The sequence below is a fragment of the Cyprinus carpio genome, chromosome A4, assembly GCF_018340385.1.
Source record: "Cyprinus carpio isolate SPL01 chromosome A4, ASM1834038v1, whole genome shotgun sequence".
Taxonomy (NCBI): Eukaryota; Metazoa; Chordata; class Actinopteri; order Cypriniformes; family Cyprinidae; genus Cyprinus; species Cyprinus carpio.
The window spans coordinates 3,933,749-3,956,566 of NC_056575.1; the positions used below are offsets into that span (position 1 = coordinate 3,933,749).

Below are 22,818 nucleotides of genomic sequence, written 5' to 3' on the forward strand. Positions count from 1 at the left end.
TTGGGAGAAGCTTTTGCCACAGATGATACACTTGTATGGTTTCTCGCCAGTGTGCACACGGATGTGCTTGATGAGGTCTGCTTTCTTGCGAAAGGTCTTGACGCACTGCATGCATTTGAAAGGTCTAGTGAGGGAGTGGGTTTTGATGTGATTGGTCAAGAAGCTGAGGCACCTGAAGCTTTTGCCACAGTCTGAACACTGGAATGGCCGCTCGCCCGTGTGAGTGCGCAAGCGAAACTCTTTGTGACACTCGGGACAAAACTCTCTTTTACAATCCTGAAATCTCTGTCACTCATAATCATTCACCGCCTCCTACTTCAGAAACAGTGGCCCCCTGCCTTTTTGGAAACTGTGGCAAAACTGGTAGAGAGATCCCCTTTCCAGTTAATTCTGAGATCCACTGCTCTAAACTGACTTGCCTCACACCAGACGTTTCCACTACCTCTGATTGCTCTAGGAACTGCAGTTGAGTCGCCTCCTCTCCCTCGTTCTCAAACTCTGACACCACCACGGTGGAGCCGTCCGTGGTCAGGTAGATCTGCTGGACTTCACAGACGCCTGAGTCTTTCTCTTCACAAAGTACCACTTCTTGTTGTAAGCCTTCCTCTGCTTCTTCAGTGCCAGCTATTGCTGTGAACTCCTCACTCTCAGCTAAAGGTTCAGCCTCTTCTGTGTAACTCTGAGAAGGGCTCGTTATGGATAGCCGCGTGATCAGATTCTGATTGGTTCTCTGTGTCTTCTGATTCGATGATAATCGTCTCTTGTGCAATGGAGGTGGGGGGCAAAGTTTCCTCATGTTCCATGGTAATGGCAGGCGAGACAGTTTCTTGTGCGATTGGATGAGGCAAACAAACTACTTCAGCTGAAGACGGAATTGACACTGTACAGACCAAATGAGAGGGGGAAAAAAACCTTAGAACATATTTAGGTTATTATAGTTTACTAAAACAATACCATAAAAATATTTTTTTTACTTGAAATAAAATAAACTGAAAATAAATAAACTGAAATAATGTATGTGTGTATATATATATATATATATATATATATATATATATATATATATATATATATATATATAATTTATTTTATTTCAGCTGGCAACATTTCTCATTGTAATTTAGTTTAAACCTACAAACTAAAAAAAGACTTAAAAACTATACAGACATTTTTTAAAGAAACTGGCAAAAATTGCTAAAACTTTAAATTAAAATTAAAACAACTATAAACTACAATAGTATCTCAATTGTACTAGGTCACATTTCACCACAAAATATAAAAAATATCCTTATTGTCATAATTTAATGTCACAATGCAAAAAAAAAACTAACAAATAATCAATTTTCTTTATTGAAATTACTTAATAAATGTATAAAAAATCTATCAATTTAAACTTGTATTCAGAATGATATAGTGTTTTTTTAAATAATTACCTCATATTTCTTTCAGTTTTTGGGGCAAAATATGACCCAGACATGTTTTGAAAGTTTCTTATTAAATAGATATAAATGCCTTTTAGTTATTCAACCCATGCAAACAAATATGGTACAGAAGCATCAGTAAAACTCACTTTCACTGATAACTCTCTGAGATTGCTCATTGTTTCTTGCGTGCAGTCTTTTGGTTTTGAAGTGCTGGAGAACATCCTTGATCTCAGCTGGATCTGAGAGTGGCTGCACTATCTCCTCCATCATCGAGAGGCCACCACAAAGCCATGAGGCTGTCTGAGAAAGTCAACATAAGATTTCAGATCAGATTCACCGTTGATTTTAAAATGTTTGGTTTTTTTTATTTTAGATGGAACATTTTCTTCATTTTTTTTCAATGCATTGTGCAGTCTTTCATCGAGGACACACCTCTCTGAGGTTGGGCACCGGCAGCAGGTCTTCCACTCGAGACAGGAACTCCCATGCAAGGCTCTTTAATACTGCATCATATCCTGATCCATATTCTACAGGGAAGACATGCTGAAGACAAAGAAACAGTAGAGAAATATGGAAAAACATTTAACAATTTTCATGCATGCTATAGATTCTCTTCACAGAAATGTGAAAAGAAGCTCTAAAAGGTGAGCAATCCTAACCTGTATGAAATTCTCTTTCTTTTCCGCGTCCTCTAAAATGCTGTGCACCAATCTGATAAATTTGTTATTGATGATCTCACTTTCCACATCTTTCCACTGCAACAAATGGAAAGGAAAAAAAAAAGACACTGATAACTTGCTAAAACTGAATTTCTGTATATGGTTAGTGCAATTACAAAAACAACATTAATTACTTTATGTGTGAGATTTCTTAGAGAATCCAGATGTGCTTGAATGATCCAGAGATCTGCCATTTTATCTTTTAGACAAAGCTCTAATATCACCTAACAGAAAAAAAAAAAGTTGTCTCATACTGTGCAGTATAAACAAAAGAAAAAAAAAAGTACATTAAATATTTTGCTTAATTGTGACTACCTTTTTCCGCAGGTGAAAAATCAGTTTATTAACCAGACTTCGACTCATGATGTCTGGCACAGTCTCGGTCACCAGCACCACAAATTGCTCCAGTTTCCCGTACTGAGTCACATTACCACGCTGAACCACCTGCCATAGAAACGCTGACATGAGCCTAAGAGGTGGCACAACCAGACGCAGTGCAGAGAGAGGGAGAGCTGGGGGAGGAAAACAGTGCCGATAAATATCAGACTATAATATAAAAAGATCTTATTAATTCTGATAAACATTATTAGGATGCATTAAATTGTAATTTTGATTTAAAAATTCAATTCTTGTTTTAACTATCAATGCGCACACTTCAGTTTATAGGTAACACAATTTTAATAGACAATAACATTTTAGAAATTTAAGAAATTAGGCTTATAGTTGTGTAAACGTTAAGCAAGATAACCTGTAACAGGTGGAGTGCAAAATTTACATGGCTCAAAAATAATAATTTTATATATTGTACATTAACCTTTACATGCATGCCGAGAACTTTAACTACTCTTAAATATTAAAAACAAAGCAAATTAAATGTTGATTTAATTAGTACTTTTAAGTAATAATATGAATAGAGTTCTAATCTAATTAGATTATAAATGTATTCTAAGTGTTATTATTCATGGGACACTTTTTAGAAATGTTTTTCAACAATACAGTTCCAATAATGACAAAGTAAAGAACAAAATAGTTTTTTTTGTTTTTTTTACCTGGTCCTTCCTAAAAATAATATAACCCAATGTGTTATGAGTTGTGAGGTGTGTGTGTGTGTGTGTGTCTGAGAAACTTTAATAGGATTGGTTGTGCTAGCTTCACTCTCTTAGCATTTAGCTCACAAGCTAAATAAAACTCACCTGCCTCGCGACTCTCTACGTTAAGGAGTTCCATTATTTAAGGTTAGAATAAATCGATATTTGTCTTTTAATCAAACTCTGAACGCATAGTGCCACAGAATTAAACCACAATAGCGGTTAAACGCACTGGCGAACGAAGCAACGAACAACAACGCTCAACTCTGGGATACCGGAAATAGCCGGAAGTAGGTCTTTAATTCCGCGCTTTTTTTTAAACACGTTTGAAGGTGCAGGACACCGCTTCAGGTCTGGCGGAGAACGGATGCGCTGTCACCTGTTCTAAAACAAAATGTGTAAGTTTATATACTTGCAAGTGATTAAAGGATACATGGCATAGCAGATAAGTAAAATCCATCGTTGGAGTGTGACAAAGTGCATAAGATGGGGGGGGGGGGGGGGGGGGTGCTATAAGAGGTTATAAGAGAAAATTTATAGTATGTCTTGATGATGTTTTGGCATCTTACCTGAGTATTGAGGCCTGTTAACTTTGTATGTTGCTGTTTTACATGGTTTGGATGAACTGGAGCACAACACGGGAAAAAGTGAAGGTATGTCAAACATCATTCTTCCTTTTTATGTTTGTGCTTAGATGCTTCAAATATAAATTATGCCTGCATACGAATACTTTATAACAAATAATTTTAGAATTCAATTAAAATGAATTAATTGTTATGCATTCAATTTTTTTTGGACCTGATAGTTAAGGAAAAGCATAGCTACCATAGACTGTATAAAAACAGATGTAATGTAAACATGTAAACTTGGTAACACTTTACAATAATGTTCCATTAGTTAATGTTAGTTAATGTATTCACCAATATGAACAAACCATGAACAATACATTTATTACAGTATTTATTAATCTTTTTTATTTAATGAAAATACGGTTGATCATTATTAGTTCATGTTAATTCACAGTGCATTAACTAATTAACAAGCACAACTTTTAATTTTAATAATGTATTAATAAATGTTGAAATTAGCATTAACTAAGATTAATAAATGCTGTAGAAGTATTGTTCATGTACTAAAGGAGTTAACTAATGTTTACTAATTAACCTTGTTGTAAAGTGTTACCGTAAACTCTTTCAATGCTGTTTAAAAGTTTTATGTTTTAATACCAGTGAATGTGCCAATGAAGTCAAAGCAAATTGAATATTCACGTCATTCAATCCTGTTTAAATAGCTATAAAGTGTGACCTTGAATATGCACCAAATCACATAACATGAATGAGTTATTCTGAAAATCTATAAGATTTAATCTAAAAACTAATCAATAACAAAGTCGTAAAGACATTCGATTATTAAAGGTTTATAAAGGCCACATATCGATCAGAACAGACATTTATGATCCTGAACCGGTGGCTCCTGCACCAGTAGAAGGAGATCAGGGCGGTGTGGGTTAACAGCATCATAGCCATATAATTACCAACCCCCCTTCATATCATCAGAGATGCAGTGCAGTCAGACGGCCATTGCAGCAGCATCAAGAGAGTGTAAGAAATGTCACAAATAAACATTGGATAGAGGGCGGAGAATCTGCAGGCGAAGATAAGCATGTCATGCGTTCATCCAAAGATGATTTATGGTGAACTGAGGGTGTGAATAGGCGCTGGTGGGTTGATGACCGGCCGTAAAACACAGGCGGGAGAGATGAGGAAGGACGAAACAAAGAGAGGAGTAAAAGAGAGAGAGTGAAATGGTGGTAGATAAAGCACAAGATGGGGCCATGAGCTCTGTGCCGCCTTACGACTCGCTTCCAGCTCGGCCAAGCCCCTGCCGTTCAAAAGAGTGGGAAAGAGAGCTGCACGGTGCTCAAAGACTGTCTTCCCCACTTCGACCGGCTTTACCTTCTGTTTCCAGACGGCCTTCGGCGCTTCCTGGATATCTGCTCTCACCCAGAGTACACTGACACAGCAACGTCTTTCGTTATCGTTGTGCTCGGAGGCCTCGCTGGAGCCCCCTGTGCCTGCAGTGGGGGCCGCCCCACCATGCTGCCGGGCGGTGGGAGTCATGCCCTTGTTGCGCCTTGCACTCCTGATTTTCAGTTTCCTTTTTTGGGCAGCGGGCCTTGCAATCTTCACTCTAGGTGTCTGGGCGCAGGCTTCGCTGTCCGAGTACATGCTACTCTCTGCGAACCGCTACCCAAATGCACCCACCATCTTGTTAGGCACAGGTGCTGCTGTGACCGCTTGGGGCTTTTTGGGATGTTTGGGAGTGGCTGCCAACCTTCCTTACCTTCTGCGGGCATACGGCTTCTTCCAGTTGGCCACACTCATGGGTGGACTAGCGGCAGGTCTCTCAGGGCTCTTTTACAGGGAGGACATTGCTGAAGGTTTTCGTAGCGGGCTTAAGAAAGCTGTTTTGAACTATGGAGAAGACGAGGGCCACGCAAATGCGCTGGACAGCCTGCAGAGGGCGCTTGAGTGCTGTGGTGCTGAGGGTTGGCGCGATTGGCTCATGTCTGATTGGGCTATTCAAGATGCTGTTTACTCAACAGGAAGTTTGGGGAATGATTCCTCTGCTGTGTCGTTACCAGACAGTTGTTGTATTAAACGTAAAGCCTGTCGAAATAGACCATTGCCAGAGAGTGGATTCAGGAACATCAAGCTCGCAGGGATTCACACTCACGGTTGTTTCCTCAAAGTCTTCAGCTTGGTAAATGACAACGTCTTTCACATTGCAGCAACAGTCCTGGGCCTTGCTTTCATCCAGGTGGCAGGTATAGCCCTCGCATGTCTGCTTGCCAATCGTCTTTCACCCAGACTGCGAAGACGAGCCCATTGAAATAAAAAAAACATCATGAATTTGCTTTCTCTAGACTTCATATACTTGCTGCAGTTTCTTGAGTTCAGTTTTCACAGAAGAGACCAGTAAACATTTTTTGGACAAATGCAACAAATAAACACTGCAAGTGTGTCGTAAACATTAGATTGAATATGTCGGTAGAGTAAAATATGTGCATTTCTTATATATAATTAACTTTCTGATTGTTGCATGACTCTGAATGACTAATGTTTTTGTCCAATAGTCCATTTAGCTTCCATTATTGAAATATTATGTATAAAAAGTTAGAAATCGTCTAATACTGTGTTTCATATTCTGTAAATTGTTTTTCCATTTATGGCCAATTAGAAATGTTACACTGATTGTGGAGTGCATGGGGTTTCTAAACAGTATACTGATTTGCTCTTGAATGCTTCACCAGAAGGTAATTGTAATTGTACATTGATTATATAAATATTGTCAATTAAAAGAAAGAAAAAAGACAAAAATATGTATTGTTCTTACAACATAAAATAATAACAATATTAAATCAATTTCTAATACAGAATGCATGACCAAGTGCACAATGTTGTTGTATTAAACCTTGCTGTTTTAGTGACAATAATGTGATTATTCATAATTGTGAATTGCCACTTGCAAACCATTTCATTTAATATTCTGAAAAAGAATATTAAACAAGCAAAATGCATGACTGAACTTGGTTTTATTTGTTTATTGTGATCTGATTCCCAGTTGTGAAAACCAGGCAGTACTTAGATGAATGGAGCCAGATCGAATATGAGTTTGAAGAGCAGTAAATTAAAAAAGTAAAAACATGAATTGAAATGTAATTTTTATTTTCATATGAAAAAAAAAAAAAAAAAAAATGTTTTGAACAACTACATGCCAGCAATATTAACTTTTAACTTTTAAGTATTAACAATCCACTTTTAAACCCACTAGGCACAGCTCCATCTGGTTGGGAGTTTGAAGCAAAACGGTGCATTTTATTGTGCTTTTTAAAATGGTTTATGATTTATGATTTATGTTTTGGCTCCCAAAAGGTAGCTGACCAAACCTCAATCTGTGATTTCAAACATTCTTATTTATGATAGTCTGTATTTCTTTTTCACAACCCCTGCTGCAATTACAAGCGAGTGATGAATCATTGGGATCTGGGACAGTCAGTGATGCAAAATTTATCTCAATTTCAACCCGCAAACAACTATGATTAGATCCTTCAGACTACTCTTGCTGTAAAATGTATTACTGCAAATGGTGCATGGTAATAAGAAGAATATTTAAGATAGATAGATAGATAGATAGATAGATAGATAGATAGATAGATAGATAGATAGATAGATAGATAGATAGATAGATAGATAGATAGATAGATAGATAGATAGATAGATAGATTTGTTGTGGTTTTCCTCAGTGTTAAGTCATTAATCCCTTTAAGGATTATGTTCTTGAGCAGAGCTGCAAACGGATCACAGTGCAAGTGCAAGACGAACTGTCATTATTAGTCTCAGAATGGCCCAAAGTGTCACACCACTGCAAAGACTAAAGTTCAACAATGTTGCATTGAAAAAACTCCCGTTGGATTCGTCACTAGAACCGGGTTCACGGACCGTGACGGGAGCATGTTTTTCCCGTGTGCAGCCGCAGCCGCTGCTCAAGCCCACATTCGTCGCGGTATCCGAACCGGCACTTGCTTTACTGGGACTGAACACGGACGATGTTTTACGTGACCGGCACGGGGCTGAATATCTAAGCGGCTCTCGGGTGATTCCGGGCTCTGAGCCCGCTGCGCACTGCTACTGCGGACACCAGTTTGGTCATTTCGCCGGGCAGCTAGGTGACGGTGCTGTGTGTTATCTGGGGGAGGTGGAGGTGGAGGCCGGTGCTGAGCAAAGTTCTAACCCGATCAGCACAAGCCCCTGTGGTCGGTGGGAGATTCAGGTTAAAGGCGCTGGACTGACGCCTTATTCTCGGTACCGTTGCTTTGGCTTCACTACATTAAGTAATAGGTTACTCTTTATTTCCCTTTGTCCTTGTTACAGTGTAATTATACATTTAAGTACTGAGTAATTAATTTTAATTAATTACATGTACTTATATTGTTAGGGTTAGAATGAGTGTTTTGTTTATTGTAAGTTGCATGAAATTATGCATAATTTATTGTTATTACTATAGGAAGAATATGTATATGTATATCAAGAACACCTTAATATCCACTATTTAGTGTAATAATACTTAGATAAATGCTTTTGGTCTGTTAAAAATTAAATAAATTTATTATGCATAAATATATTGCAAATATTTAACATTTTTATTTAAAATAAAAGCCATAATTTAGGCTTTAAAAAGTTTTAATATATGTTTTCTTTTTTTTTCTTTTTTTTTACATTTATTTTTCCAACTTTAAACATTGTGCCACACTCCCATTTTACTCTCCAAAAAGTCTTTTTTGAATTGAAACATTAGGAACATGACTAATGTATGTGGATTTTACAATATTAACAATGGCTAGATTGTGGTCTAATTCAAGATGATCTCTCTTTCACTATCGAAAATGAGCCTAAATCCACTCTTAACCCATAACCCATGAAATCCTAAAAGGGATAGTTCACCCAAAATTAAAATTATGTAATTCAAGTTGTTCCAAACCTGTATGAGTTTCTTCTGTTGATCACAAAAGAAGATATTTTGAAGAATGTAACGAAACAGTTGGCTGGTAGGTAGCCATTAACCAACAAAAATGGATAAAAATTTCCATGTGCTTTGTTTAAAAAAAAATAAGCTTTAGTATCTGTGTATACTGTAGGCAGTCTGATGGGCGTAAAGTGCTCCGCTCCAGCATTCGAGAGTTCCTGTGCAGTGAGGCCATGTTTGCATTGGGAATTCCCACAACACGAGCTGGATCTCTGGTGACCTCTGACCTTTATGTCCAGAGGGATGTGTTCTACAGTGGCAATCCCAGACCAGAGAGGTGCTCAGTGGTTCTCAGAATAGCACCCACCTTTATCAGGTTGAGCACTTCTATTTATATCTATCCTCAGACACACATAGAAATTAAATTCTTTAATTTACGTTTCCGTATCCCAAGTTGAAGTTCAAAATCCTAAAGACTGCTAAATAAAGAAACTATTTATTGAATTTTATAGCCTTAATGCTGGGGTTTAGTGTCAGCAAAGGCTGAAGAGAAGTTGTTTAAGGGTACTGCAGGTACACACTGAGATGTGACAAATCTCTCACGAGGCCTTTTTTTTAGATGTTACTCATGTCCAAGCTTGTCCAAGTATTTTAGAGTATACAGAATAAAGTCTTAATACCTAAATACGGCCATCTACCATTTGAATATATCCCTAAAAACATTTTTTTATTTTTTTGGCTCTGAATTATGAGATCTACTGAAATTGGTCTGCACTTTTAGTTTCATTAAATTGTACTGAATGTTAGCACTGTACCCTGACTCATAACTCTCTCTATATCTCTCACCAGATTTGGCTCGTTTGAGATCTTCCACCCTGTGGATGACTTCACAGGTAGACATGGCCCTAGTGTTGGACGTACTGATATTCGTGCACAACTTCTGGATTATGTCATTGAAACATTCTACCCTGAAATACAACGAAGACATTTAGATCGCCAAGAGAGGAATGCTTCCTTCTTCAGAGAGGTTTTAACAATGATATACATTTTAAAGACAAGCTTTACTTTATCACTATTACCTTAAAAAAATAATTTGTATGTACTCTCTTAAAAAATACACGTTCCAAAAAGGAGTTTTTCACAACAATACCGTAGAACAGTGGTTCCCAATCCTGGTCCTGGAGAACCCCCAACACTGCACATTTTAGATGTCTCCCTATTCAAACACACCTGATTCAACTCATCAGCTCATTAGTTAAGACTCCAAGACCTCAAATGTGTGTCAGATAAGAGAGACACCAAAAACGTGCAGTGTTGGGGGTTCTCCAGGACCAGGATTGGGAACCACTGCCATAGAAGAACCATTTTGGTTCCCTAAAGAACCTTTCAGTGGACAGTTCATAACAGAAACTTATAGTGTGTAGAACATTTTAATAATCGAAAGAACCTTTACCACTATAAAAACTTTATTTTAATATTTTTTAATATTTTATATTATTTTATATTCTGTGGAACTGCGGTGACCATGAGGACTGCCAAACTAGTTGCCCTGTGGCAAAGTGTGGGATTTTGCCATGGAGTTCTGAACACAGACAACATGAGCATCTTGGGACTCACTATAGACTATGGCCCATTTGCCTTCATGGACAGGTCTGTTTAGCTCTACAGAAACTGCATTAAATTGCACAAAAATGCAACCGAATTACATCCTGAAAGAAGTTGTGCTTTTACTAATTGCTTGTATTATTAGTGTATTCTAAAAACCTACATTGTTGTCATTTGCAGATTTGACCCTGAGTTTGTGAGCAATGCCTCTGATAAGAAAGGTCGTTATTCTTATGAAGCTCAGCCATATGTCTGCCGCTGGAACTTGGCACGTTTGGCAGAAGCTCTTGGCGCTGAGCTCCAGTCAGCCAAAGCAGGGGCCATTTTAGATGAGTTCATGACCATTTATCAGGACTGCTACCTGGCCATCATGAGGAGGAAGCTGGGTCTTCTGAGACAACAAGAACCAGAGGATGTGCAGCTGGTGGCTGATTTATTGAAGACTATGCACATCACAGGTATAGTGAGAGTGAGGAGATATTTCCAGCTTTCCGTTGAATAAAAATGGAAAGTTGGATGCTAATATTTTCATCTATCACTGCTCCATTACCAGGTGCAGACTTCACAAACACATTTCGTCTGCTGAGTGCCGTGTCCTGTCCTGCAGGTGAACAGAAAGACAGGGACAGGACAGACTCAGTAGTGGAACTGATCATGGAACAGTGTGCCTCGCTGGAAGAACTAAAGGTGGCTAATCATCCTGCAATCAATGCAGCCCGAGTGAGGGGATCTGCACCCTCTCAGGGTCTAATCTTCACACTAATAAACAATTTAATGTATTTTTCACCAGTTTATGCATATCGACAAATATGCAGTTTTTATTTCATTTTTATTTTCAGACTGTGAAGTGCTAGAATCTATTGTTTTGAGCAAAAGTGACCAAAATTACATTTCTTTGTACTCTGCATTCTTCTCTTTATGTGATGCTGTCAGCACGTTGCAAGAAAGACAAGGCAAGAGAATTGGTATGTTGTCTGAATGAATTTGCATTGGTTTGTCTCTAGTCTCTAATTTTTAAAACAGAGCTGAAAAAGGATTATTAGCTCTAAACAGGTAAAACTGAGTGTCACTGAGTGTAAAAATATTTATGCACAATTACTTAATACCCTAGTATTTCTTATTCATTATGTCCTAAGTTTATTTATTTATTAAAGGCACAGTATGTAAGATTTTTTTTATTAAAATATCCAAAAACCACTAGAACAGTGTTATATATTTTGCTGACTTGTCTACTTACATTATCTCAAATGTTTTGAAGAATGTTTAAATCCAGAGAAATAAGCAATTTTAACTAGTGACACGGACCGTGTCCATAGTATCATTGTGTCGCCTGCCAAATGACATCACACACCCTCGATTTCCGGTTTTGTTTTGTAGAAAACATGGAAACTAAATTAAAATGAGAAATGTTGCCTTTAAACTATCTTAAATTATTTTATTTTATTTCAGTTAACGTTTATTTCAAGTGAAGAAAATTTTTGTGGTTTTAGTTACATTAACTGTGATTGTTGAACCATGGTGGAGACCCCTCATAATTACTTGTGTTCTAAAGTAAAAAGGAAGTTTGGAGATACTTAACACCTGTATTATGTTTTCCTCATTTTCTTTCATTTGTTGTACCTCTGTGTCTATTCTTAGTGAGTTGGAGATGATTCTCTCCATGGCTGAGACAAATCCAGGTATGTTCAACATGGTAGCCAATCAGCCAGAGGTCGCCAAGCAACTGGAGAAGATTGGCAGGCTGAAGGAGCTTCTCGTAATCAGTGAGGTGGAGCTAAAAATCAAACAGAGAGATCACTGGCAGAGATGGGTCAAACAATACAGGTATAAATACATATTCAAGATTCAAGCTCTTTATTATCATGTATACTAGGTACAAATTCTTATTTTGTTAATAAATAAATATAAATGAATATACATGTTTTAATGATTTAATGTAAAAAATCAATTTAAATTAACATGAATTGAAAGTCCAAGGCTTTTCATATTTATGGTCACCACGTTAGGAGACGTCTGGCCCATGAATGTGACAAAGTGAGTGACCCTGCTGCAGTAGAGAAAGAACGGGTCAGATCTATGAACGCCACCAATCCCGCTGTTGTGCTGCGGAATTACATTGCCCAGAATGCAATTGAAGCAGCTGAAAGGGGTGATTTTTCGGAGGTCAGAGGTCATGTTTGAAATGCAATAATTTAAGCAATGACATTTTTGTGGTGTATTCATCTAAAAAAAACCTTTTCAGGTTCAACAACTGCTTAAAGTTTTGGAGAACCCTTATTCAGTCAGTCCGGATCTGGAGCGTCCAGTATGGTCAGCAGGAAGTGAGTCAGACCAAGCTGATGGCAACAGCATTAAGGGACAGGAAGTTAAGGAGAACACAAAAAGAAAAGCAGCAGCTGATACTCACCAGATTCCATATAACAGTAAACCTCCTGCATGGGCCAGAACAATCTGTGTCACATGATCATCCTAAAGCCTCCCAAACATCACAGCCCAATCTAATACAGAAAGAAAGCGAGAGAAAATGTAGAACATTCTCTTTTGTGTTTCTCTGTATTGATTAGGTATGTTAGTGTTGAGGGAGGCTGAACAACACACAGCACTCCTGGTCAGATAATGCAAAAATGCCCATATGTCAATAGGTACAATAAATGAGGCATACTTTTTTATAAATTAAAAATATTTTTATTACTATGACATTTAGAAACTGAATAATTGTTCATATTTTAATTTCACCTCAGTTAATTCTGCAATTATCTGATCAATGAAGATTCAGATGTTCAGCTCACAAACACACACTGAATCACAAAAACAACCAATAACTTGTCCACACATACAAACATACATACTCTTTAATTATGTATTTATCACTTTTAATAGATAGTTCAGCCCAAATTTTACAAGCTTGCTCGTTTTTCAAAGCACAAAGAAGAAGTTGTTTTGCATACAGTGAAAGTGGTTGCCTTGCTTATATTGTCAAGCTCCAAAAAGCACTATAAATGTAGTCTGTGAGAGTCTTCTAAGGTCTTCCATACTACACATTTTGTGATTTTGTGAGAGGCATATTTAATTAAAAACTGATATATAAAAGCAAATAGATTTAGCCACAAATCAGTCAGTCAGTTCAGTTGATTGTTTAAACATTTTTATTATTTAAAATATTTTTATATAATAAATTTTGTCTTAATATCATGTTTATATGTTTTGTTTTGTTGCCACAATTTTATCATAGGCCATTATTCACAAGTGACAAGTGACAGTGACGTGACATACAGCTAAGTATGGTGACCCATACTCAGAATTCGTGCTCTGCATTTAACCCATCCAAAGTGCACACACACACCATGAACACACACCCGGAGCAGTGGGCAGCCGTTTATGGTGCCTTGCTCAAGGGCACCTCAGTCATGGTATTGCTGGCCCAAGACTCAAACCCACAACCTTAGGGTTAGGAGTCAAACTCTCTAAACACTAGCCCACGACTTCCCTACAGGTAGTTGGACTCAGTATTAAGAAACCAAACACATTACAAAATGAGATCTAAATGTCATTGAGATTAATTTAATCATTAACTTCATCCAAACACTGTGATTCTAGTAACAGTACACAACTGCCTAGCCATAAGAGTTCTGTATGTATATTTCTGATATAACAAAAACTGAACATGATTACACGTACATTTGTAGCCTAAAATTGAAAGGCTGAAGACATTATAGTTTTTGTGATTCAAAGTTCTTTGCATTATTTATTCAGTAAAGCAAATTGTTCTAAAACCCTTAAATGTTATTTGAATAATATTCAAAGCAGCTGAGTGTGAGCCATGGATTTCACACTGGATATGCTTCAATAATATTCAAGGCAAATATACAGTTGAATTTTAAGAATTTTAATCCATTCATCTGGAATTTGTTTCATAGCGGTCAATATAACTGTCTGTCTTAAACTACTTCTAACAATTTTAATAATAATGTCACAGTAAAACAGTGTGTTTTAAGAATTGCAAAAGTCAAAATGGCTACAGGTACATCTCAGAATTAATATTTGTTAGGTGCATAACACGTTTTCAGTATGTGGATTCGGCACCTTAGTAGGACAAAAAGAGACACAAAAGGAGAATTTTACATTCACATTTATTAGAGTAGTTGTCGTATAATACTACTTTACGAGCAGATTAGGCATTAATCCATAAACAAACAAAAAAAACAGCCTCCACAATAATAACTGAGTAACTGAAGTCACTACTGATGAAGCTCTTTTACATGTATTACAAGAATGTACAATTTTAAGATCTAAGTGGTCATTAGTTAAATTAAAATTTTGTTATTATATCAGACTATAATTTGCCTAAAGACTTTAACTAATGAAAAACTTCCTGGCCTTTTTATATAGATTCTCTGTAAAAGGACAGATGAAAATACAGCATTTAGCACAAATGAAATTTAAGACCTGGGATAATGAGGGATTAGTGGTGAAATTGAAGTCAATGCAAAGTTACTTACTTAGTAAAGCAAATCTAAGAGTTTTTAGATGGAATTTGAATAGTACTCAAATGATGCATGAGACATGCTTCATTTCAGCTGGGCAGTTGCAAAATATACAATGACTATATGCTATGTTTTCAAGAAATATATGTGTACCCCAAATTTGCTTCAGGAATGTACTTATATACTGTATGAACCCTAAATGCATTTGCTTGAGACACATTTGATTTCACCTTCTTTGACTTATAGTAAAAAGGTTTTGTTGAAGTCAGTCAGTGGGAGGAACCAGAACCAAACAGATTTAACCAACCTCAATCTCAACTCTGTGTCCTATGGAGTAGGAGGGAACTTCAACATTTAAATATGCCTGATTCTAATCATGTGCTTTAACAAAAGTGGACCTGCTAACTTAGGGACAGAAAAACAAAAGCAGGAGTGAACATTGCAAGTGAGTTTCAAAACTGCACTTCAAAAATAAAATTTTAGTGATTTTTTTTTTTTTTTTTTTTTTTTTTTTGCATATGAATTTTGATAATATAACATAGCATCAATTTTCTTCTTTCCGGTGTCAACTTTAATATTAATGTCTGGTTTATGTAATTTTATGTTATAAAGATTTGTAGAAGTGGAAATTGTACTTTCACAGACAAATCCAGTGGTGTCCATATATTTAGTGACAAGAAACAATGTTACTCATTCTATTACTGAGTAAGTATCAATACTAACAAACATGCATATTTAAACATAAAATGGCAGTGATTTTAACTCTTTTTTTTTTTCTTTTTTTCTCTAACATGAAGTTCTAGGCAATACCATTTCAAGTATGTCTGACTCAGTCAGACTGGTAAATGGCAACAACTCTTGTTCTGGAAGACTGGAGGTTCTCTATAACAATCAGTGGGGAACAGTCTGTGATAATGGCTGGGATCTGTTAGATGCTACAGTGGTGTGTAGAGAGATGGGCTGTGGGGATGCTATTGAGGCAAAGAGTGGTGCTTATTTCAGACCAGGTGGTGGACAAGTATCAATGAGCGATATTGGGTGTGTTGGAAATGAGCCTACGTTGAGCAGCTGCAGCTCTAAGAAAGCGGGAGAGTTTTACTGTGACCATTCGAAAGATGTTGGAGTCGTATGTCGCTGTAAGTTGCTTGTATTTTTCATGAAATAAAACCTGTTATGTTTTTGTATGGAATTAAAAATTATTTCTGATTCTGATGTCTGCTCTGTGTGTACATTAGCCCTTGTCAGATTGGTCAATGGCAGTCATTCCTGTTCTGGACGAGTGGAGGTTTTCAATAATGGTCAGTGGGGAACAGTGTGCGATAATGGCTGGGATTATTCAGATGCAGCAGTAATATGTACAGAAATGGGCTGTGGGAATGTTTTCGAGCAAAGGATCGGTGGTTTTTTTGGCCAGGGATCAGGACCAGTATGGCTGAGTGATGTACAATGTTATAACTCTGAAACGACTCTGAGACACTGTAATTTTCAGGGATGGGGACAAAACTCATGTGGACATGAGAAGGATGCTACGGTCGCCTGCTACCGTGAGTATAAAATCTTTCACACAAAGTTTTAAGGGTGATGTGCAATATTTGTGGCATGCATTGGTTACCACAGAAAATTATTTTTACTCTTTCCTCAGTTTTCATGACACCAAGCATGCAATCTTATATTTTTGTTACATCACTAACATGAATTATTCTGTAAATAAATGATTAATACCAACATGCCACAAATGCTGTACATAAAAATTTGTTGTAAATAATCTTTTAATTAAAAATTTCTTGACTGACAATTTTATTTTATATGAAGTTGAGAAAGCGCATCAGATATAATCCACCGACAACAGCTCTCATTATGTCATTATTCAGGCAGAATTAAGCTGGAAAATGGCTTCAATGCTTGCTCTGGAAGAGTGGAGATTTTTAATCGCTGGGAAAACACTAATTGGGGAACTGTGTGTGGTGATGACTGGGATCTATCAGAGGCTGCAGTGGTGTGTAGGGAGATTGGATGTGGGGATGCTATAGCAGCAAAGGGTGCTGCTTATTTCGGGGAGGGATTCAACTGGTATCCAGTATTGTTGGATGATGTCAACTGCATTGGCAATGAGCTCACACTCACTGCCTGTGACTCCAAAAAAATAGAAGATTTCCAGTTGCATTACAAAGATGCTGGTGTCATCTGTCAATGTAAGTTGCTCCATTGCCATTCATGTAAGAATACTGAAAATAAACTTTTGTCAGTGAATAGTAGTTCACTCAAAAATTTAAAACTTGTGACATCATTTAACCCTAGGCTGCTACAGGTCCATTATTATGTTTATGATGACACTGCATTCAATTTGTGGGGGAAAATAGAATAAAGATTGTTTTCTATATTTAGGTAAACTATCCTAATATTTTTTTTAACAGCTTGTTTCTTAATCTTTAATCTGTCTGGCCCTTAGCTCTTGTTAAGATGGTGAATGGCACTAACTCTTGTTCTGGACGAGTTGAAGTTTTCTTTGATGGCCAGTGGGGAACAGTGTGTGATGATGGCTGGGATCAGTCAGATGCTGCAGTGGTGTGTAGAGAGATGGGCTGTGGGGATGTTATTGAGGCAAAGAGTGGTGCTTATTTTGGACAAGGATCTGGACTCGTATGGCTAAGTGATTTACAGTGTGGCAGTTACTCTACTCTGAGAAACTGTAATTCAAAGGGATGGGGACAAAACAGCTGTGGACATGAGAAGGATGCTGGAGTCGCCTGTCAACGTGAGTACAAAACCAAAAAAATAACAGTATAAACTTTATCATATTTTTTCCACTGGTAATACATTTTTGTGGCCATTAGTTAACATCAGACTGGTGAATGGCATCTCCTCTTGTTCTGGACGAGTGGAGGTTTTTCGTGATGGTCAGTGGGGAACCGTGTTTGATGATGGCTGGGATCTAACAGATGCTGCAGTGGTGTGCAGAGAGATGGGTTGTGGAGATGCTATAGAGGCAATAGGTGGTGCTTATTTTGGACAAGGTGCAGGACAAATATTTATGGGCAGTGTAAACTGTGTTGGAAATGAGACCATACTCAGTGCTTGTGAATCACGTAGAACGGGAATGTATGACCATTCAAAGGATGCTGGAGTCATCTGTGATCGTAAGTGAAATTCAGTTTTTCTGCACTGTTTCTTTCATTTTTATGCATGTAAAAAAGAGTGATTAAAAGAGTAATTCACCCGAAAATTAAAGTTTACTGAAAATTTACTCACCCCCAGGTCATCTAAGATGTCGATGAGTTTGTTTATTCGTCAGAACAGATGTGGAGAACTCTTCAGTGAATGGGTGCCGTCAGAATGAGAGTTCAAACTGCTGATAAAAACATCACAATAATACAAAAGTCTGGACAAAATGTGAGTCCAGAATCCATAATAACACTGAAGTTATAAACATCTTAATGGTTTACTTGTTTCTTACAAGCATCTAGCTTTTTGCTTTACAAGACATTAATTGATGGACTGGAGTTGTGTGGATTATTGTGATGTTTTTATCAACTGGATGGACTCTCATTCTGATGGCACCCATTCACTGCAGAGGAACCATTGGTGAGAAAGTAGTATCTAAACTGGTTCAAATGAAGAAACAAACTCTTCTACATATTGCATGGCCTGAGGGTGAGTACATTTTTAGCAAATTTCCATTTTTGGGTGAAACATTTCTCAGGACTTTGACCTGAAAAAGAAGACAGTCAATTAATAGTCACTGTAAATGGAGAAAAAGTTGTTTTTAAGTAGGTAATGTGTTTCTTTTACTTTCATTTATGTGGCTGTTAGCTTCTCTCAGGCTCATTAATGGACACAACCCTTGCTTTGGAAGAGTGGAGGTTCTTTATAATGGAATATGGGGAACAGTGTGTGATAATGGCTGGGATCTATCAGATGCTGCAGCAGTGTGTAGAGAGATGGGCTGTGGGGATGTGATAGAGGCGAAGAGTGCTGCTCATTTCGGTCAGGGATCAGGGCCTGTATGGATAAGTGATTTACAATGTTCTGACACTGACTCAAGACTAAGAGATTGTAAATCAGGAGGATGGGGAAGAGGCACTTGTGGACATGAGAAAGATGCAGGAGTCATCTGTAAGGGTGAGTGCAAACCTTTTAACAGCAAACGATGTGGCCAATATAGGACTGAAGTGATTGTATATGTGCTTGCTTTATGGTCAAATTATCATTATATAAACTTTCTTCTATTGTGTGAGCAATAGATAACGTTAGGCTGGTCAGCAGCACCAACTCCTGTTATGGACGAGTGGAGGTTCTTCGTGCCGGTCAGTGGGGAACAGTGTGTGATGATGGATGGGATGCATCAGATGCTGCAGTGGTGTGTAGACAACTGGGCTGTGGAACAGTTTTGGAAGTAAAGAATGCGGCTTATTTTGGAAAGGGTTCAGGAACAGTTTGGATGAATAATGTAAACTGTTTTGGGAATGAGACTACATTGATGAGCTGTTCATATAATGCAACTCCAAACAGATGTGACCATGAGAAAGATGCCGGAGTCATTTGTGGATGTAAGTGCCAATGTTTTCATTTTAGTAAGTAAGGTAATACAGCAATGTGTTTTCTTTGTGGAGACATTGATGACTTTTAATTTGATGATTTTGGTACCAAAAAATACCCAAAATGCCCATGCTCAAATATGCTGTTATAACAAACTTTCTTAACATGTAGGCTTTAAAGAACAATGGGTGCTCTTTAAAGCCTACATCCACGTTAAAAAAAGTTTGTTTTACTGGTGCATTTGAGCAAGAAATCTAATTTTTCACACTTTCTCACATTCACTCAGCTGTTAAAGTCCTGTTGAGGGTTGAAGTGAAGACTACCCTGGGAGTTGACCCAAACACTGCTGGAATCATAAACAAACTTTCAGAAGAGGTAAGAGTAGTGGAAAGAGTAACACTGAGCTGTATCTTTCGCTACTTTTTGCTGTCATCTACTGGCTGTTCGTGTTATTATTCTGTTCTCTGTATTTACATTCATTTGAATCTCATAGATTGGGAAGAAGCTACAAATAAATGGGACTTTCTCACTGAAAACTCAGAACGATGGAAATATCTTCCATAAGAGAATAGGAGCTGCACCCTGATATATTGGTAAGACATTAACATTAGCTTTAAAACTAAAGTTTAAATCTTTGATTTAATATTTTCCACAATAACAATGTACAGTGGTGTTGGTTCCTCAGGTCATTTCTGGAATACAGAGAAGAAAAACTAGCTAACACTATCTAATAGGACATTGATTGTTTCATCCTTCTTTCAGTCTGACCTTTGTAAATGAAATTAATAATTATCTTACATATTTTTCCACATGACAATGCTTTATATAACATCATGTTTTTTATCTAATGACAATGAAAGCGTAATGTTTGTGTTTAGATAAGTGTTTTGATACTGATAAAATATCTTTGTGTCACATCCTAACTTGCTAAATTTAAATTTAATATATTTTGTAATCAATGTAATAGCCAATATTGTACTTATATTTTCAATATAAACCTGTCTGGAGCTAAATGAATGAAAATATTATAACAAATGCTTGATAATAATTTAATTCAATTCAATTCCATTTACATACTATATATAGTTGCATAATAAACAAATAAAGTGTGATTAAAGAATTTTGGATGTTGTCTTTGTAGTCTTTGTGGTCACAGTTTCAGTATTTTTGTCTTGTTTTACAGAAAAAAAATGCTTAAGGTTAAAAAGTATTCACGTTGTGACTACTGTTACCTTGTTAATGTAGGCATGGTACCATTTTACCATATTTAGGTAATTCAGTTGCTTCGTTTTTGAAACAAAAATAAATCTTTTTAACCATGACATAAAAGCATCTGGGTTTGTGGTTGGTGAGCCAGTTTCGCCAAAGTATTTTCAGGATACTTAAAAGTTTTGTAAACCATTTGCAATGGGTAATGAACTGAGACAGACACATGCATGTATTTAGCAGGAAAAGCAACCTATCACATTTCAAAAGCAGGGTGAAGGCCTGACCGTGCATAATAACATAAAGCCAAATTTTAATTTTGAAACATGGAATGTCTTCAGAATGCATGGAATAAAGCAAACAAGTCTTATTATGGTATTTGTTTGGTCCTAAATAATACAGGATTATTTGTGGAAGGTAAATATTCAAAAGGTTCACAGTTTGCATCCTGTTAATGGGGCCTGTCAGAGTAATTAGGGAGGAAAAACGCATTTGAACAACCAAACAAAATGGAAAAAATGAACAGCCTTCTGTTTGATGTCATTGTTATTTGTTTGCCAAAGTTTGAGCAGAATTAAACTTTTTGGTTAACACTTAACAATGACAATGACTTTGATTGGTGCCCCTTAAACCCAGCATTATAAAAGACAAAAACAAGTTGAGAATGATAAAATCTCAGAGACTATCATTACCTTATAGTTTTTTAATGTCAAAACTGTTTGCATAGGTCATGGCTTTTTTCTAAAGTGCAATTTGCTGACTTATACCCCTGTTGCATATGTGATTTATAATGCAAATATATGTAAAATAATACCCTGTAGGTGTGATTATTTGTCAGGGTCATCTAAAGGGAGGAGACAGGTGGGCTGGAGGTTGTGCCTCTAGATAAATGCATACTAAATCTCCAACATACAAACTTATATTTCAGATCCAGAAGGAAAACAGCAGCCTACATGGGACACTTCAAAAGGTTTGAACCCCTTAGCCATATTTTAAACTTCCTGTCTCAAAGTACGATTGCTTCAAAGTATGATTCTCTGCAAATTTTCAAGTAGACAATATAATTAGAAAAAATGGTATTGATTGGTAATATCATTGTAAGTATTTTTAAACATATAGCCTAGAGGTAGGATTTTAAGATTTACCTTTATATTTATGGTTTTATAAAGAAGTCTAAAATAAGAAACTTTGGTAACACCTTAATGCCTTTATGTAATTTAAGACCTTTATAAACCATTATAAAGGTATTTATAATGTATGTTATAATATCTTTTATTTTTTCATAAATAATTGTAACCAAAGTTACAAAAAATGTATTATAGCCTATTTGCAGATTCCTTGTTCCTTCTGAAATTGGTTGTCATCTATTTTAATGAAATGTAGCCTACTTTCTAAAGGTGTAACATACAGCATAATGTATTATTAATGTGGTTATAATTATTCAAGATCATACAATACATTGTAAGGTGCATTACCAGACATTTAATGCATTAAAAATATTTCATAATGCATTAGCATAAAGATTTTAAGTAAATTTTTACAGAAACTATAGTTATCTTCTTGTTTTATTATATTAATCAGGGTAATGTTAAAAGTAACATTATTGGTTGAAATCAGCTTTTGTTGTTCTCAATTACTCAGACATATCTTTTAGCATTATCATCTCTTCTTAGTTTCTTTACAGCAGCGCTGCTGTGTGCCATATGGCTCATTGTCCTTCAAAGTAAGAGCTCAAACACAGCTCATACATTTTAACAGCTTATTTTCGCCCTGCATATTGTATAATATAATTGTGATTCTCAATGTGTTTTCTCTCATGCCAAGCAGTTTTGGGAAATTCCACGTCAGGAGAGGCTTCTTCAGTCAGACTAGTTGACGGGAGCAGCTCTTGTTCGGGAAGGGTGCAGGTTCTCCACGATGAAATATGGGGAACGGTGTGTTACGATGGCTGGGATTTGTTAGACGCAAATGTCGTGTGTAGTGAGTTGGGCTGTGGGGAAGCAAAAGAGGTGAAGTTGGCGGAATATTTTGGGAATAGCTCAGGACAAATATGGTTGACTGAGGTGAAATGTTTTGGGAACGAGTCCTCACTGACAGAATGTAGAGCGGACAAATGGGGACAAAACATTTGCCTTCGTGATTTGTATGCTGGAGTCATCTGTCAGCGTGAGTACAACACTTTTTAAAGTTTAACCGCATATCATGTGCTGAAAGCTGTCATGCTCTTGTT

General features: G+C 36.8%; 3 protein-coding genes and 1 pseudogene across 6 annotated transcripts; 3 read left to right on the forward strand and 1 right to left on the reverse strand.

The window, feature by feature from the left end:
• Positions 1–359: 359 nt before the first annotated feature.
• si:dkey-14d8.1 lies at positions 360–3,521 on the reverse strand. 2 transcript variants are annotated; one of them, XM_019082355.2, is made up of 7 exons: positions 3,337–3,520; positions 2,459–2,655; positions 2,278–2,367; positions 2,084–2,179; positions 1,857–1,967; positions 1,571–1,724; positions 360–880 (listed from the first exon to the last, which is right to left on the reverse strand). In XM_019082355.2, exons 1-7 carry the CDS (start codon positions 3,368–3,370, stop codon positions 660–662), a joined length of 903 nt encoding a protein of 300 aa, XP_018937900.2. In that variant the 5' UTR covers positions 3,371–3,520; the 3' UTR covers positions 360–659. The 2 variants fall into 2 exon arrangements, with proteins under 2 accessions (XP_018937900.2, XP_042603790.1); XM_042747856.1 differs by lacking the exon at positions 2,278–2,367 and having other exon boundaries at positions 3,337–3,521.
• An 836-nt stretch (positions 3,522–4,357) lies between these two features.
• Positions 4,358–7,446, forward strand: LOC109063657 (annotated as a pseudogene).
• A 17-nt stretch (positions 7,447–7,463) lies between these two features.
• On the forward strand, positions 7,464–13,142 carry selenoo2 (selenoprotein O2). 3 transcript variants are annotated; one of them, XM_042747443.1, is made up of 10 exons: positions 7,464–8,096; positions 8,930–9,133; positions 9,607–9,783; positions 10,276–10,407; positions 10,543–10,820; positions 10,970–11,049; positions 11,296–11,327; positions 12,001–12,186; positions 12,369–12,525; positions 12,605–13,142. In XM_042747443.1, exons 1-10 carry the CDS (start codon positions 7,636–7,638, stop codon positions 12,833–12,835), a joined length of 1,938 nt encoding a protein of 645 aa, XP_042603377.1. In that variant the 5' UTR covers positions 7,464–7,635; the 3' UTR covers positions 12,836–13,142. The 3 variants fall into 3 exon arrangements, with proteins under 3 accessions (XP_042603377.1, XP_042603367.1, XP_042603361.1); XM_042747433.1 differs by having other exon boundaries at positions 7,466–8,096; positions 10,916–11,049; positions 12,605–12,826; XM_042747427.1 differs by having other exon boundaries at positions 7,467–8,096; positions 10,916–11,049.
• Positions 13,143–13,724: 582 nt separating this feature from the next.
• LOC109096457 (deleted in malignant brain tumors 1 protein-like) lies at positions 13,725–20,383 on the forward strand. The gene is made up of 9 exons (XM_042747392.1): positions 13,725–16,390; positions 16,718–17,038; positions 17,296–17,601; positions 17,681–17,983; positions 18,657–18,965; positions 19,088–19,393; positions 19,669–19,757; positions 19,876–19,975; positions 20,068–20,383. Exons 1-8 carry the CDS (start codon positions 16,030–16,032, stop codon positions 19,966–19,968), a joined length of 2,088 nt encoding a protein of 695 aa, XP_042603326.1. The 5' UTR covers positions 13,725–16,029; the 3' UTR covers positions 19,969–19,975; positions 20,068–20,383.
• The last annotated feature ends 2,435 nt before the right edge of the window (positions 20,384–22,818 follow it).

Coding starts and splice junctions, on each gene's coding strand:
- LOC109096457 (XM_042747392.1), top strand. CDS start 16,030: ATGGAATTAAAAATTATTTCTGATTCTGATGTCTGCTCTGTGTGTACA. Junction 16,391..16,717: donor TGCTACGGTCGCCTGCTACC/GTGAGTATAAAA, acceptor GTCATTATTCAG/GCAGAATTAAGCTGGAAAAT. Junction 17,602..17,680: donor TGCTGGAGTCGCCTGTCAAC/GTGAGTACAAAA, acceptor TGTGGCCATTAG/TTAACATCAGACTGGTGAAT.
- selenoo2 (XM_042747433.1), top strand. CDS start 7,636: ATGGCCCAAAGTGTCACACCACTGCAAAGACTAAAGTTCAACAATGTT. Junction 9,134..9,606: donor ATAGCACCCACCTTTATCAG/GTTGAGCACTTC, acceptor ATCTCTCACCAG/ATTTGGCTCGTTTGAGATCT. Junction 10,408..10,542: donor CCATTTGCCTTCATGGACAG/GTCTGTTTAGCT, acceptor TGTCATTTGCAG/ATTTGACCCTGAGTTTGTGA.
- si:dkey-14d8.1 (XM_019082355.2), bottom strand. CDS start 3,370: ATGGAACTCCTTAACGTAGAGAGTCGCGAGGCAG. Junction 2,656..3,336: donor CGTAGAGAGTCGCGAGGCAG/GTGAGTTTTATT, acceptor TTCCTCCCCCAG/CTCTCCCTCTCTCTGCACTG. Junction 2,180..2,277: donor TAAGAAATCTCACACATAAA/GTAATTAATGTT, acceptor CATTTGTTGCAG/TGGAAAGATGTGGAAAGTGA.